Below are 14,476 nucleotides of genomic sequence, written 5' to 3'. Positions count from 1 at the left end.
GTCATCGCGTCTTGAGCTATGCAGGCAGCTGATTCATTTTATTTACAATATTTTCTCTATGATAGGTTGTTACTAATATATTTATTCACAAACAAAAAGCTAAAATTAGATTACGTTTTTACTAGAAACATTTTCAATAGAAGTGCTCTAATAGGCGTACTACACTCAAATTTATGACAAGCCTAGTGTTCAAAGCCAATGTACCGGGTGTACCATATTGACATGTTAGTTGTGTCCTGCATGTGGACAGTAATACTATAAGCTTCACTGTCATACAATAATAATAATACCATTATGTGAGTAACCTCAAAAATGACTAAATGACTGAATCAAAGAAATACCCTATTTCCAAAAGAGATTTTTATTTAATGACGGTGACTTACAATAAGTCTTGCTTTGCAACCTCAGCATTATTGTATTTTATCAAGCTATTGGCGGGTTTCTAACGTAAAATGATATCTAATGACAATCATAATAATGGACAGCTTGGGGTGAGCTGAATCAGTACAATTAAAAACCAGGTAACGTAGATACTATTGTGACAAAACAGATTGGATATTCTGCATTAAGAGTACAAGCGTCTGCGATCTATGTTGGTGATTCCAAACCTCAATATGTTCCTGTTTTGAGTCGGGAGGTTACTCAAGACAGTCATGTTTTTGAAAGGACCTTCAATAACGCTATTCACCTGGATTGAAATTAAGCGGATTTCAGAGATTGAACAAGAGTTTTCCCATACTGGAAAATAATTAATAATGAATTAATATGAATTCCATATTTTCTGTTCCGTATAAATCATTTAAAAAAGCAAAAACCTATGGCATAGTTGTCTGCATATTACAGACATCTGACGCAGGTGTCTAACTGCATGGACAGCGGGTCGAGTATTAACAAATGCGATTATAAGCTTAAACAAAGGTCTCAGAGTAGAGGACACACTTGACGCCTTCCACTGCATTACTGACATCGTTATATTAATCTTGGCGTTCCCATTTCTTTTACACACTCTCAAAATGGAGAACCTATTATTGATGGTGACAGCTGACATTTTAAGTATGTATCAAATAAGAAGAAGTAAGTGAATCCACTCTGTAAGGCATTTAATAATATCAAACTTTAATAAGACATTGTTACATTATGTCCAATACTCTTGTTGTGTAGCAGAGCATAGTGCCTCATGTTCTACTAACCTTATTTAACATAAAAATAAAACTGGGAAATGATTTATTTTGAATGGAGATGTTATTGACAATTATCTGAAAAACCATAGGCTTAAAATAAGTTCTGTGGGTTATCAGTTCCTTATATGGAATGTGAAAAGACAAGAACAGTAATATAGGAAAAAATTCACTTCACCAGTGATGGTCATCAGACAATATAAAATACTATCAATAGATCTTTGAAATTGTAGACATTTGTCATTAATATTTTGCTTTTAAAATTGAAATAATGAATTATCTCTTTGTAAAAATTATTTACATCTGTGTCCATCATATGAACTTTAAGCGGAAGCAGGGTTTCCAGGATCTCCCTCTTCCACCTGGTTTGTGAGCAGGAAGAACTTCATCACAGGTTCGATGTACTCCATGACGGTTTCTTTCACCGATTTCTCCAACAAGTACCCTTCTGTCTCAATCTCTGTATTCTCATTCCCGGCCACTGCCTCCATGGCAGTCTGTAGTAACCGCAGGCTCACCAGCACAGAGCCCTGGCAGGGAGGCAGGGGGAAAGATGGGGGGCAGGGGAGGGCAAATGTAGAAACAGATTCCATTCCATACGTTTTGCCCATCAGCACAAATTCATTTCTAAATCAAGTCTGGATTCTCCTAAATTAAGTTGCATTTTTAACCGGCGTGTGCTGTATTTACATAATTGTGGGTGGTTGCTCATGAAGACATGAAACAATATTAATATAAAGTATACCTGTAAGAGGAAGACTGACATTACTCCAGCCCCGATTGCGTTCATAAGGCCCATGTAGTAGTTGACCAGGGCCTCCCTGCAGCCTCTGAGGTAGATATTGAGCTCCTCGGTTTGGTATTCATAGTTGTAGTGAGCCGAGTTGTTGGTTAGCTGGTACTGGATGCATGGCCGCGGAGAGCTGGGGTTGCAGCAACTGAACGGGACTCCATCTACCAAGTAACGCCCATCCACGTTGCTCTTAACCCGGCTAAGGAAATAAAAGATACACAATGTGGTTTTCATATTGCAGGTACTATCAGAGGTATTTGTTTGTTTTCTATGTGGAACAACTCACTCCTTCACTTCCTTGGAGCTGAAATCAAGGTAGCGGTTGCTGATCCACTGGACCTCAAACCAGTCCCTGAAATCATTGTTTCCACAGCACTGAAACTCCATCTGCAGCCGATCAATGTTCTGTTTCAGGAAGCAGCGCCCCGGGGTGTCTGTGTCCTTGTAGAAGCGGATGCCGTTCTTCAGGCCAACCTTAAGGGATGACTCCAGGCTGCCCTTCATAGCATAGCTCATGATGACGGCTAGCAGCATGAGGACAGTGAAGAAGGCAGAAACAGCAAAATAGGGCTTCAGCATGGTCTTCCAGCGAGGAAACCGGCCCGCATCCAGAGCATCCTGGCAGACCCTCGTGGCAAAGTAGTTGATGCCCAAGGACGCCAGACCAACAATCACGAGGGTGTTGGGCACAAGATGTATATCTGAGTTATCCATTACCTGCAAGTGAGTCCCATAATAATAATATTCAATACAAATTGTATTCGTTTACTATACGTTAACATACAGGTTGTTATAATGATGCATAAAATTTCAACAATTGTGGGAAAATATGCTGCATATAAACAAAAGTACATAACAGACACCCACCTGGAAATACATGCTACACATCAATCAGAAAAAGCTCAAATAGACTTCAACACTTTGTCTATAATACATACCTCCGGAAATTTTTTCAATGTATGTGTAATCATTTTATTAGCGGCACAACAGTCAGTCACAGTTTAAACAGAGTTTAATGAGTAATTAGTTGCTCACTTCAAGCCATTGGCGCTCAGCTGTGTTGTTTAAGTACACCCACAGTAGTTATTCCCTCGCAATGTCTAAATTCTGCTGGAAGGGTTGATAAGTACACCATTAAAAACATAAACGATTGCAAGTACTGTAAGTAAGTGCAAGATATGAAATCAGTTTTTATCAGTCTCTCGTTAATCGTTAAATATGCATATTATACATTATTCTTCAGTGAAAACGATGGGAGGAAAATCCGAGGGGTAAACGTCAGTGCAGTACATGACATGTTAAAAGAACATTTCTGTGAGCCTTGTAGAATCTGCATGTTATCTTATATGTCTGTAATTTTCTTTTTTCTTTAACTGTCAATAACTCTTAGTCATGCTTACATTTTTTACAGCAATACCAAGAAAACTTTCATTACATTTTTTCTTGTTCCAATGTGAGGGTTTTGTGCACAGAGCCCTGAGGCAAACTGTAGCACTTTAATTGTACTTATAATGGTTCTTATCTATAATAAGTTGTAAATCGGCTTAATAGATGAAATTGCATTTTCTTGTTTCTTGTTTTCCTGAGTTTGTATCCTTACGGTTGAAATACACTTATTGTAAGTCGCTTTGGATAAAAGCGTCAGCTAAATGACATGTAATGTGAGGTAATAATTTTTGATTTTGGGCTATTAAAAAAAAAATTGAATTTAAAATAAATACCAGATTTTCATACTTAAAAAACACATGAGACTGCATCAATAACAAAGTTTCAAATGCGTTGCAGTTTTTAATGGTGGAAATTAATGAATTAGGCAAAGCTATTCAAATATAAAATAAAATCAATTCAAATAAGGTTGTGCTGGCGCCCTTCAACCGCTGGATTAAGGTCGTTAAGACTGTCAGAGCATGGTTTATTTAATGATGAGTCAGAATCCAAAGTGAGTCACTGGTGCATTAACCTCTTGTATGTCTCTAACAAGGACATATCTTTCATTGTATCAGATTTAATCAATCCTCCCAAGACAGGTTCTCTCCAAAAAGATTGTACCAACAGCAACGTCCCAAAAGGAAAATATTTATTGAAAAACAGTTTAGAGTTGTATGTGTTATCAGTTACTATGTTGGTTTTCCTCCCAATAGGCACACAGTTGGTTTACTCCTTTATAGCTACACTGAGAAACATTATGTCACACACTTTAAGTTACTACACTATTGAATGTTGCAATGTGTTGATAACATAGAGTACATGTTAAAGACATATTCGTAAACCAAAATACTTTGAAATGAAATTCACCAAGTTTTAGTCAAATTTGAATACCTCTGCCCTCCTCCGGAGCTCTGTCTTCAGGATGCAGCCCAGGCTGAAGGTGATAGCACCAGCAACTGTGGTACACCAGGAGAGCAGCCACAGTCCTTGGGCTAGCTTCACCCTTTTCTCAAAGGGGAACTTCATCTTCATGACCACCATGGTTGCAGCGAGGGAATCCGAACAGGGGAGGGAGAGCAACGAAGTCACAAGGGTATCTTCTGCCAGGAGGAAAGAGAGGTCAGAGGCAGGATTCAGAGATGATGATGACAAAATTGACATTCAACACTCAATGAAAAATAAATTTGTGGCTACTGAGCGAGCACAATTAAAAACATACTGATGCTTTCTTTGGAGATCAAAATTTGACCCAAGGATTACAAAGTCAGGGGCGTTTTGTGAAAAATCCTTGGAGAATAAAGTTTGACAGCTTCATAAGTTGTGCATGCCCATACAAACAGATGGTAGAGCATCCAAATTCACCTTGTTTGTCTCCCCAAAAAGTCCAGAAAAAAATCCTGTTATCTCGACCGACCGCTATGTACCATCCAGTGTGCCACACAGTGGATTTGGCACACTGGGTTCGGCCAACCTGGATGCGGCGAGCGTCTTAACACTAATGCCTACCTATCCTATTAAAGTGCTCCGTGAATCCAGGCCATTGTCTGCTCAGCATCCATCACTCAATACAAAGGGACATAGATAACAAAAGAAATTGAACCTGACACGTTGATGGATAATATGATAAGCCAGTGTCTGTGAACCACTTGTCATTGAATGGAAATATAAACTGAAGTTGATTTGACAAGGAAATAATGATACATTATATCTATTTAGATCAATAAATTCAGATTTGTATTTGACGATAATTTCATATTTTTATGTTATTTAGGTTCTGCAGAATTCAAGAATGTCTCAGGTATGGTCTAGACAGCATAATGAGACTCCTTCTGCCTCCCTGATGTTGTTTTATGTTTACTGTTTAAGAATGCATTTGCAATTAAAGTATGCATTTACTGTTAAATTATGCATTCGCAATCATGCATTTACTGTTTAATTATGCATGTATTATTGAAGTATGCATTTGCGCCCCAAGGGTATAGAAATCCTGACCCAAGAACTACAACAACTTCAATCTCAATGGCGTCCTTTCAGGAGAGATGGGCTTATCTGGTGCAGTCTTTGTAAGTTATGCCTGTCATTAAAAACATTTTAATTGACAGGCTATATGTACTCTGGCCCTGGTCATTATCCTCAACTTCGGAAGTAAAACAAATGTAGGCAGTTATTTGTGTTTCATTTGGTTTATTTAATATGACATGGACAACGGCGAAATATGAGGATCTTTAAACAAACTTATGGAATGTGTTTAATTGTGAGCAGGTTAATTAGACTGGACAATAGTTATAATATGCAATGAAAATCTATTTCATATACGTATTTAGAATTACACCATCATTTTTACAGTACATGCTAAGACTACAGTGAAATAGATAAGCAGGAAAACAATGAAAATAAAATATTCTATTATTTTGAGATGGATCGAATTGTGCTTGACACAGCATTAAACAATGTTTTACACAATGCATGGATCCTATAAAATGAATATACTATATATGAATGTATATGTTATCTACAATAAAGCTAAAAGAATAAATTGTTAGAACAGCTAAGGAAATACCCGTTTCTGTTAACATATACAGAAATATAAATTATCAGCTGTAGAGAATGTTTCATTGTACAGAGAAATATAGTTAATGTTTAAATACATTATTTCGTTCATTGGTCTTCAATTCCACATGGGATCTGCTTGTTGTATTGATCTCATGCTTTACAGGCTTGTTTAAAACTACAAATATGTGTTCGTGTCTGAGGAGTCTTTTTGCAGTTTTGACTGAAAGGTTAAGCCTTATAAAACCAAATGTTAATTTGAGGGGCCAAAACTCCAAACCACTGAAAAAGAGCTTTATTTAATTTTTTAGGATGAATAAAGATTAAAGAAGTAAATTAGATTTCACACCTAGTGAACGTTGCACTCATATTTGGGTCACAGCTGTGTTCGCTCCCCTTTCAACGCGTCATCTGGAACACCTCCAGCCCTGCCGTGAACCCCGGCCCTGCCATGCCCTTGACCTTCAGCGGGTTGCGATCCACATATGAATTGACTGAGCATTCGCTCGGCCGACTCCAGGGTGGCCAGGCTGCTATCTGTCTCTGATTTCCTGTTTTCTATTGGCCGGTCGTTGCTTGATCTCCAGTGATGAATGATCTCATTATCTAAATCCTTGATCACTTCGTGCCCTTGCTGGTGGAGGTCCATCATGGCCTCCGTGCCTCGTAGCTCCTTCTGCGTGTGGTGGCGGGCCAGGGGGATCTCCTCCAGACTTGCTGAACGGATCAGGATGGCAGAGCCGATGTTCGGGCTCGTGGTGAACATGTATGTGCCCTCGCCACTCATGCCATCAGACAGGTCCTTGTTGTGAATGGTGAACTGGAAGTGCGGTACCTGCATTGGGCATGGAGAGTGTCGTCTGACAATTTCCTCACCCCCTGACTCGCTATCTTTGTCCACGTCCGCTCCCCGGTGGCTCCATACTTCACCTCTGTTTGATCCTGTCAGGATAAATCGTGGGGTCTCGTCGCCCCTCTCTGACCAGTCAGATTCCTCCTCCTCCAGAACTGGCCCGAGGGATGCCTCCTTTTCGTAGTTATTATGGCAGTCCATGAACTGTACCGGAGGGGGAGTGATGGGGTGAACCATGTGATCAACAGCAACATCGGACTGAAAATGGAGGTCACTTTTGTGGAGCTCTGATGTGACCTTTTGTAAGGAGAGGTAGGAAATCAGTGTTTTGAATAAATGATGCAAAGGCGTAAAATAAAGTAAATGAACTAAAACAAAAGTACTAAAGCTGAATGCTGAATATGCATAGAATCATTTCAGGCTATTCTATTTCATTTGCATGTTTCAATCATTTGTTTTTTGTTATTGGGGCATATACACCTTCCACCCCTGCCTCTGAACACATTTTTGAAGCCACATCACTTTGTCTATACTGTAAGAGGGAAGTAAAGATCTTACACTTAATGGTTGCACACTATTGGCAAATTTAGCATCAGAGAGCTTCTCTGTCAGAGCTGAAATACGCTGGTTCAACCTCTCACGTTCTCCTTCCATACTCTGAGCCTGAAACAAAAAGTACAGGAAGCGCAGTTGTCACAAGCAAACATCAGTAAGTGCGGAATAATCAGAATTACCCCTGCCAAGAGTTTTTAAGTCTTATAGATTAGCTTATAGAGATGCTTCATAACTTGCGTATAATTCTAAGTCTTTTAAAGAAAATGTACTGCATATTTCCAAACTTGTTTTTACAATCATATTCATGTTTTTGATATGAATTCATTCTCACCACCGAATGAAGCTTTTGCTCTAGAAGGTTATTTGTCTGTTGTGTGGAGGAGCAGTTGTCATGTAGTCTGAAATAAGGCACACGCAAAGAGAGAGAAGTTACAATGAATTGCAGTTTACATAAACATTCTATGAGGTGCAGTACATATGCGTTAATTGCAGCTATACCTTTAGGTCTGAAAGACGGATAGTTAAAAACAGAGAAGTGACAAATTGATTTGATTGATTATTTATTTTCTATTCCTGAGATCTGTGAAAATTGACGATGTCCAAATGAAATATAAAGATGACTTAAATTATCTGTGTTTAGTGAAAGGAGAAAAAGTGTTGTCTGTGCATTTGTTACCTTTTAAACCTCTCTGTGAGGTTGTTAAGCTCAACACGTGTCCTCTGAAGTTCTGCCTCCAGAAGCTTTTGGCTGCTCAGGAACTCTTCTCCTAAACACTCCATTCTCACTGCTGTCTTCAGCAAACTGTGATGCAGTACTTCATTCTCCCCCTGAAGGTTCCTATCAGGTATAATAACACAGAGAAATGGAAATGTGTGAAAAAGTGCATTAATTAATGTAATAATGCTCAATGAAACATTTTGGTCGCTCTCATAACTCACATTTTAAAAATTAGGTATAAAATTAGACAGGTGATTATTTTCTGTGACATTTACATGAAAAATAGTATGTGTGTAACAAAATAATAGTTGTCACTTGGACTACGACCACTGCACGTTAACAGCACGTTAATTAGTTTAATTAGATGAATTATTTGAATTAGACTTACTTGATTCTACCATGTTCGGGTTCCTTTTCCTGTATAAAAAAACAAAATGCCTTCAAATAACTAAATCTGGAATCATTTTAATAATGGTCAAATAAAAAAGCAAAATAATGAAAATTGAAAGGAGAATAAAGAACCTCACTTTTGAGAGGAAATTTGATTACCATTAGTTTGGGTATAATAGCCAATCTATCGTTCTATAATAACTGATCCATTGGGACATGCACACTGTGGGGCAAATCAATAGACATACAAATGAGTGGAGCATTATTACATAACCAGTTAATCAAATAATGTACTACAAGGGGAACTATTGACTTGGCGATAATTACTGTACGAATGGCTTAACTCAAACAGAAATGTCATACTTTATGTAATGATGAGCCAGTGAAGCTTGTCTCTTCCTCATCATGACTGGAAGGGCTGCTAGTGATGCTTGGTGACCCCGCCTTCCTTGAAAGACATTCCAGCTGCCTGGGTGAAGGGGGACTGCTGAAGGGAGGGAACTGAGGGTTGTTGTCAAGGTCAAGATCATTATTTTTAGAATGGGGCTGGTTAATATGCGATTCAGGTGGATGTCCCAGACTATGACTTTTGCTATAGTGATCTCCATGGTGATGCTGATGGCCCGGAGTATTGTGGGATCCATGGTGATGCTGATGAGTTTCACTGTGGTGGTCGCCATGGTGATGCTGATGGTCTGCAAGTTGAGGTTGATGGTCAGCACTGTGGTGGTTGCCATGGTGATGCTGAAGAGCTTTACTGTGGTGGTCTCCATGATGATGCTGATGAACTTGACTGTGGTTGTCACCATGGTGATGCTGATGGTTTGGACTGTGGTGGTCTTCATGGTGATGCTGATGAACTTCACTTTGCTTGTCTCCATGGGGATGCTGATGGCCTGGACTGTGCTTGCCTCCATGGTGATGCTGATGGTCTGGACTGTGGTGGTCTTCATGGTGATGCTGATGAACTTCACTTTGCTTGTCTCCATGGTGATGCTGATGGCCTGGACTGTGTTTGTCTCCATGGTGACGATGATGGTCTGGGCTGTGGTGGTCTGAATGGTGATGCTGTTGAGCTTCATTTTGCTTGTCTCCATGGTGATGCTGATGGTCTGGACTGTGGTGGTCTGCATGGTGATGCTGTTGAGCTTCACTTTGCTTGTCTCCATGGTGATGCTGATGGTCTGGACTGTGGTGGTCTGCATGGTGATGCTGTTGACCTTCACCTTGCTTGTCTCCATGGTGATGCTGATGGTCTGGACTGTGGTGGTCTGCATGGTGATGCTGTTGACCTTCACCTTGCTTGTCTCCATGGTGATGCTGATGGTCTGGACTGTGGTGGTCTGCATGGTGATGCTGTTGAGCTTCACTTTGCTTGTCTCCATGTTGGTGCTGATGGTCTGGACTGTGGTGATTGCCATGGTGATGCTGATGAGCTTTACTGTGGTGATCTCCATGGTGATGCTGATGAGCTTCACTGTGCTTTTCTCCATGGTGATGCTCATGCCCCAAATTGGGCTTTTCTCCATGGGTATGCTTATGGTCTACACTGTGGTGGTCTCCGTGGTGATACTGAAGAGGTTTACTGTGCTTTTCTTCGTGATGGTGCTTAAGGTCTGGACTGTGGTGGTCTTCCTGCGGATGCCTATTTAATTTACTTTGGTGCTTTACATGGTGATGCTGATGAACTTTGCTGTGTTGGTCTCCATGGGGAACCTGGTGGTTTGAAGTGTCTCGATAGTGGTGATGCTGATCGTGTGGACTGTGGTGGTCTCCATGGTGACGCTTATGATCTTGACTCTGGTCTCCATGGGGATGCCTACAAGATGTACTGTGGTGGTACCCATGGTGATGCAGGTGAGCTTCACTGTGGTGTACTTTATGGTGATGTAAGTGATCTCCACTCTGGTGTACTCCATGGTTATGATGAATTGTTGCGCTGTGGTGATCTCCGTAGTGACGTGGTGTTATAGGGCCTTCAATGTTTGGTTGGTTGCTGTGGCGGTAGTGAGCTGAACTGTGATGGTCTCCATGGTGATGTGTTGGGGTGTGGTGGTTGCCATGTTGATGGTCTTGACTATGGCCTTGGTGGTCTCCATGCTGATGGTGAAAAGAAGATCTATGATTGTTGCCATGTTGTTGATACATTTTTGCACTGTGATGCTCTCTGGGTTTGTTATTTGGGTGGTCGTGGTCTCCACGATGATGGTCTCCAGAGTGACGGCGGTGGGATGTGTTGTCATGGTTTTTGTGATGGTGGTCATCATAATGGTAAGTTGGGCTGAAATGATCCTTATGCGGATAGACAGGACTGTTGCGATGTCCGTGATGATGTTGCTTACATGAGCTGTCCCCATGATGATGATGACTGGAAGTGTGATGGTCTGTCCGGGGATGGTAGTGGTTGTGCCCATAGGACGGTGAATGGGAGCGACGCTGGGAATTTTGTGACCATGAGTGATGTCTTTTTAAACAGCTAATATCAACGCAGCTTCCGGGACTGTGATCCATGCGATGGGGTGAGTCCGGAGAACGGTGATGGTGGTGGAAAGATTTAGACGGATAAAGACCAGAGTGTTTGCTGGTATGGGAATGCTCGCTGGAGGTAACTGACTCTGCACTGGCATGCCGACTCCTCTGCTGTGTGTGTTTCTCTGTGCTGCCTACTCCTTTACTAGATCTAACAGAGACCTGCCCTGTACGGCAGAATCCATGAGCATTTGTAACCCCAAGAGTGGTCAGTCTCATTGGGCTGAGAACCTGCCGAGTGATCTCATTGAGGAAGGCAGAGAACTTCATTTTTTCCTTTGTCAAATTCTTCTTAGCTTCACCTTTTCCCCTCTCTTGTTCAATTTCATCTTGGTTTCCATGCCATTCTCGTTCTTTGGGTCGATTGAGAGCCTCCATGGATTTGGCTTTGCGGAAACATTCATAATTTCCTGAGCCTCTTTTGGTCCTCTGTCTGTTCTTAAGGGTGCCATGAGTGGGGCCACTGTGAGAAGACTTGCCTTTCTCCTGTTTGGCACTGTGCCTGTTTTGATGACCTCTTTTATCTATCAACGGGGCTGTGTCGTTGTCTTCATTTTCAAAATAGTTGTGCTTCTTGGAAATGTCTGTACATGACTGTGAATGGTGGGGCTTCTCACTTGGATGTCCTTCAGAGCACTTGTTGCTGGTCTCAGAAGACAGGCTTGAGGAGGAGGAAGATGTTGAAGAGGAGGAGGACAAAGAAGAAGAATTGTAGGAGGGTGTTGACGAAGAAAAAGAAGAAGAAGAAGGAGATGAAGAAAAGGAGGAAGAAGAGGAAGGTGTTGATGGAGAAGAAGAAGGAGAAGTAGAAGAAGAGGAGAAGGAGGATGAAGAGGAAACAGTTGAGAAACTCAGGAGAGATTCTGAAAGAGAAGCATGCCGATGGTTTTGCTCGTGATGGCTGTGGTGAGGATGATGAGTCTTGTCATCATCTCGCTGCCGTTGATGGTCGGGTTGATGATCACTAAAAATGCCTTCCAACGCTGTTGAATGAGTGACGCTTTAGAGAGAAAACACTAGTGTTAAGACGCCCTGGATGCCAATACAGTTGCTAATGAAAATGATCATTCTTGTTGTAACAATAGTAGACGTAAAAAGATCTCTGAAATATTGCAATCCTTCTTGGTAAAAACAAACGCAACTAAAATATAGTATATAAAGTTTTGAAAATCATATCATGCTGATCAACTGAGGAAAACATTTCCAAACTTACCCATAGCAAGCATTATCATCTGAACGATGACGAGTGCCTTGATTTTGTGAATGTTGCTTAATTTGCTGAGATTTTGAGTTAGCGGTCTTTCTGTGTTTGCTGTCTTTTTCTTGATGGTCGCTCATTTCAGTCTTATGGCCTTTGATGCCTCTGGTGTGCGGATGAGGATGTAAAGATTGCAAATATTTCTCCATCAACTGCCGCTGCAGCTATGAATCGTCCGCAGCAACTTGCACAATATTGATCCCTACGGAAATGGGAAATAATTCAGTATGCAGCGAAAACTATTTTTTTGTTTGGTTACAGAAATAAACATGGTAATACTTTTTTTCATACTATCATTGCTGCAAAAAAAAAAAACCTGGTGATGACATAACAGGTTAACAGTAGTTACCGTTACCGGTTTATTACAGTATTAACTGGATAGCTGGTCAGTTTTTTGCACATCTTTTTCACTTGTAAAAAAGTGTCAAAACCTCCATAGAGCATAGATATTTATAGTGTATTGATAAGATTTCTTATCTACTCTCTCAAACACATCATGCTCTCTGATCTACTATGAATGCCCATAATAGTAAAGATGCAACTTATAATAAATTATATGTGCAAATGTCTTACGGATAATCTTGAATTTTTATAAACAAGAAGTCGACTGATGGGTTTCTAATACATTACGACTACCTGAACTCCCCTATACATACCTGCACAATTAGCAAGCACTCATGGTATGCTATATAATTAAAAAGAACACACATCAGAAATGATTCAGTTGAGCCAAGTTCAGCACATAAGGATGCATGTGTAATAATGCATAATTTCTCACAAAGCTTCATTTTTGGTGGTAAGAAAAGAGTAATGCGTTTTAATGCATTTAACACAATCTACTGCATCAAAAGTGATTTCTATAATCAATTTGAAAGAATCGTTAAGGTTTAACAACACCCACTGTTGTTAACCCACCATGTTTTTGTGTAGACACATGACGCATTAGAGATGGATTAAAAGTCAGTACAAATGCCTTCGTAATCCACTATACATGTGGTTGTCTTAGAAAGTCTTTATTTGCTTCTAAATGTTAATTAAGGCAATGCTAGACATTGAGGTGCAAATGTGAAAATTTATCACATGCATACTTTTGTTTATATGGCAGCTCGCAAATAGTGCTATAAAACATTTCATCCCAAAGAAGGTTCTCCGTTTTAAATGCAAGATAAGTCACCTTCCAAAAGCAGCTCATATATTTGATCATGCAGCCAATGTCTGTACTCACGTTCTCAAAGAAGCCTCTGGAATATGACAGGCAATGGTCTTCATTGAAACACAATTATAATCTGTGATGATGCGCCTAATTGAACTGGTAGCCACTGTGTGAAGACCACACACACGAACATCTCAATATATAGTGCTGTGCCATCCAATGACAGAGCGGGCGGTGGTTGCCCTTTGCTACTAAATTTATCAATCTCTGTTTACTTTTTCGACTTATCCTAGTTAGATGATGTACTATGAACATATTAATCTAACTCAAAATACAATAATCATATGATCAACACATAATTTACATTCGTATAAACTATACATAAAAAATGCACAAAAAAATCTTGTTTTAATGGACATTGGCAGATGATCTCAGATTTCCAATTAAATCTACTGAGTTTTTTGTCTAGGGTTTTCCAAAGAAGTTTAGCAAATGCCAATGATTTCCTTCTTTAACTGTCCTGAGCACATGATGATGTTTAGATTTCTTAAAATGTAAGTCTCACTTGAGCAATGATTTCTCAGCCTGTAAATGGGTTATAACAATGGGTGTAACAATGTTGTAAAACCTTTATAATATATTTCAAATGAATGCATTAGATTGTGTTAAATGCATTACGATGCATTACTCTTTTCTTACCACCGACAATGAAGCTTCATGATGAATCACGCATTACTATGGATGTATCATTATGTGCTGAACTTGGCTTAACTTGATTACTTTTCTTTTTAATTATAGCATACTATGAGTGCTTGCTAATTGTGCAGGTATGTATAGTGGCTATTTAGTGTGTTAGAAACCCACCGCTCAAATTCTTTATAACAAGCTAAGAACCATATAACTTTAAGGTAAAAGAGTTCATCAAACATATATTCTTTCCCACTTTTGATTGTCAATCGTGTGAACAGAGCCGATTTCCTTTTTTTTAAACTGTTAACTTATTATGTGAACTGTGTGCTGCCCACAGTATGCACGCAACTACAGTGTCAGGTTATTGATCCAGATGTCCCT

General features: G+C 39.9%; 2 protein-coding genes across 3 annotated transcripts; both read right to left on the bottom strand.

Annotated features, from left to right (window-relative positions):
* Positions 1–1,096: 1,096 nt before the first annotated feature.
* rom1a (retinal outer segment membrane protein 1a) lies at positions 1,097–4,869 on the bottom strand. Its single transcript, XM_037467307.2, has 5 exons — positions 4,762–4,869; positions 4,291–4,499; positions 2,258–2,688; positions 1,924–2,170; positions 1,097–1,708 (listed from the first exon to the last, which is right to left on the bottom strand). The coding sequence occupies exons 2-5, from the start codon at positions 4,438–4,440 to the stop codon at positions 1,502–1,504; spliced, it is 1,035 nt and encodes a 344-aa protein (XP_037323204.1). The 5' UTR covers positions 4,441–4,499; positions 4,762–4,869; the 3' UTR covers positions 1,097–1,501.
* A 1,004-nt stretch (positions 4,870–5,873) lies between these two features.
* Positions 5,874–13,560, bottom strand: si:dkey-273o13.3 (repetin). 2 transcript variants are annotated; one of them, XM_062558109.1, is made up of 8 exons: positions 13,478–13,560; positions 12,208–12,454; positions 8,829–11,994; positions 8,464–8,492; positions 8,034–8,195; positions 7,689–7,755; positions 7,361–7,465; positions 5,874–7,099 (listed from the first exon to the last, which is right to left on the bottom strand). In XM_062558109.1, exons 2-8 carry the CDS (start codon positions 12,399–12,401, stop codon positions 6,326–6,328), a joined length of 4,497 nt encoding a protein of 1,498 aa, XP_062414093.1. In that variant the 5' UTR covers positions 12,402–12,454; positions 13,478–13,560; the 3' UTR covers positions 5,874–6,325. The 2 variants fall into 2 exon arrangements, with proteins under 2 accessions (XP_062414093.1, XP_037322592.2); XM_037466695.2 differs by lacking the exons at positions 5,874–7,099; positions 7,361–7,465; positions 12,208–12,454; positions 13,478–13,560 and having other exon boundaries at positions 7,690–7,755; positions 8,829–10,077.
* Between the last annotated feature and the right edge of the window lie 916 nt (positions 13,561–14,476).

This window comes from Pungitius pungitius, chromosome 16, assembly GCF_949316345.1.
Source record: "Pungitius pungitius chromosome 16, fPunPun2.1, whole genome shotgun sequence".
Lineage (NCBI taxonomy): Eukaryota > Metazoa > Chordata > Actinopteri > Perciformes > Gasterosteidae > Pungitius > Pungitius pungitius.
This window is presented reverse-complemented; position numbering and strand designations above follow the sequence as displayed.

Excerpts from the sequence above, each read along its gene's own strand:
- rom1a (XM_037467307.2), bottom strand. The coding sequence starts at position 4,440 with ATGGTGGTCATGAAGATGAAGTTCCCCTTTGAGAAAAGGGTGAAGCTA. Across the intron at positions 2,689-4,290 it reads AGCTCCGGAGGAGGGCAGAG|GTAATGGATAACTCAGATAT; the intron begins GTATTCAAATTT and ends ACTCACTTGCAG. Across the intron at positions 2,171-2,257 it reads AGCTCCAAGGAAGTGAAGGA|CCGGGTTAAGAGCAACGTGG; the intron begins GTGAGTTGTTCC and ends TTATTTCCTTAG.
- si:dkey-273o13.3 (XM_062558109.1), bottom strand. The coding sequence starts at position 12,401 with ATGGAGAAATATTTGCAATCTTTACATCCTCATCCGCACACCAGAGGC. Across the intron at positions 7,466-7,688 it reads AGCAAAAGCTTCATTCGGTG|GCTCAGAGTATGGAAGGAGA; the intron begins GTGAGAATGAAT and ends TTTTTGTTTCAG. Across the intron at positions 7,100-7,360 it reads ATAGTGTGCAACCATTAAGT|GTCACATCAGAGCTCCACAA; the intron begins GTAAGATCTTTA and ends TCCTTACAAAAG.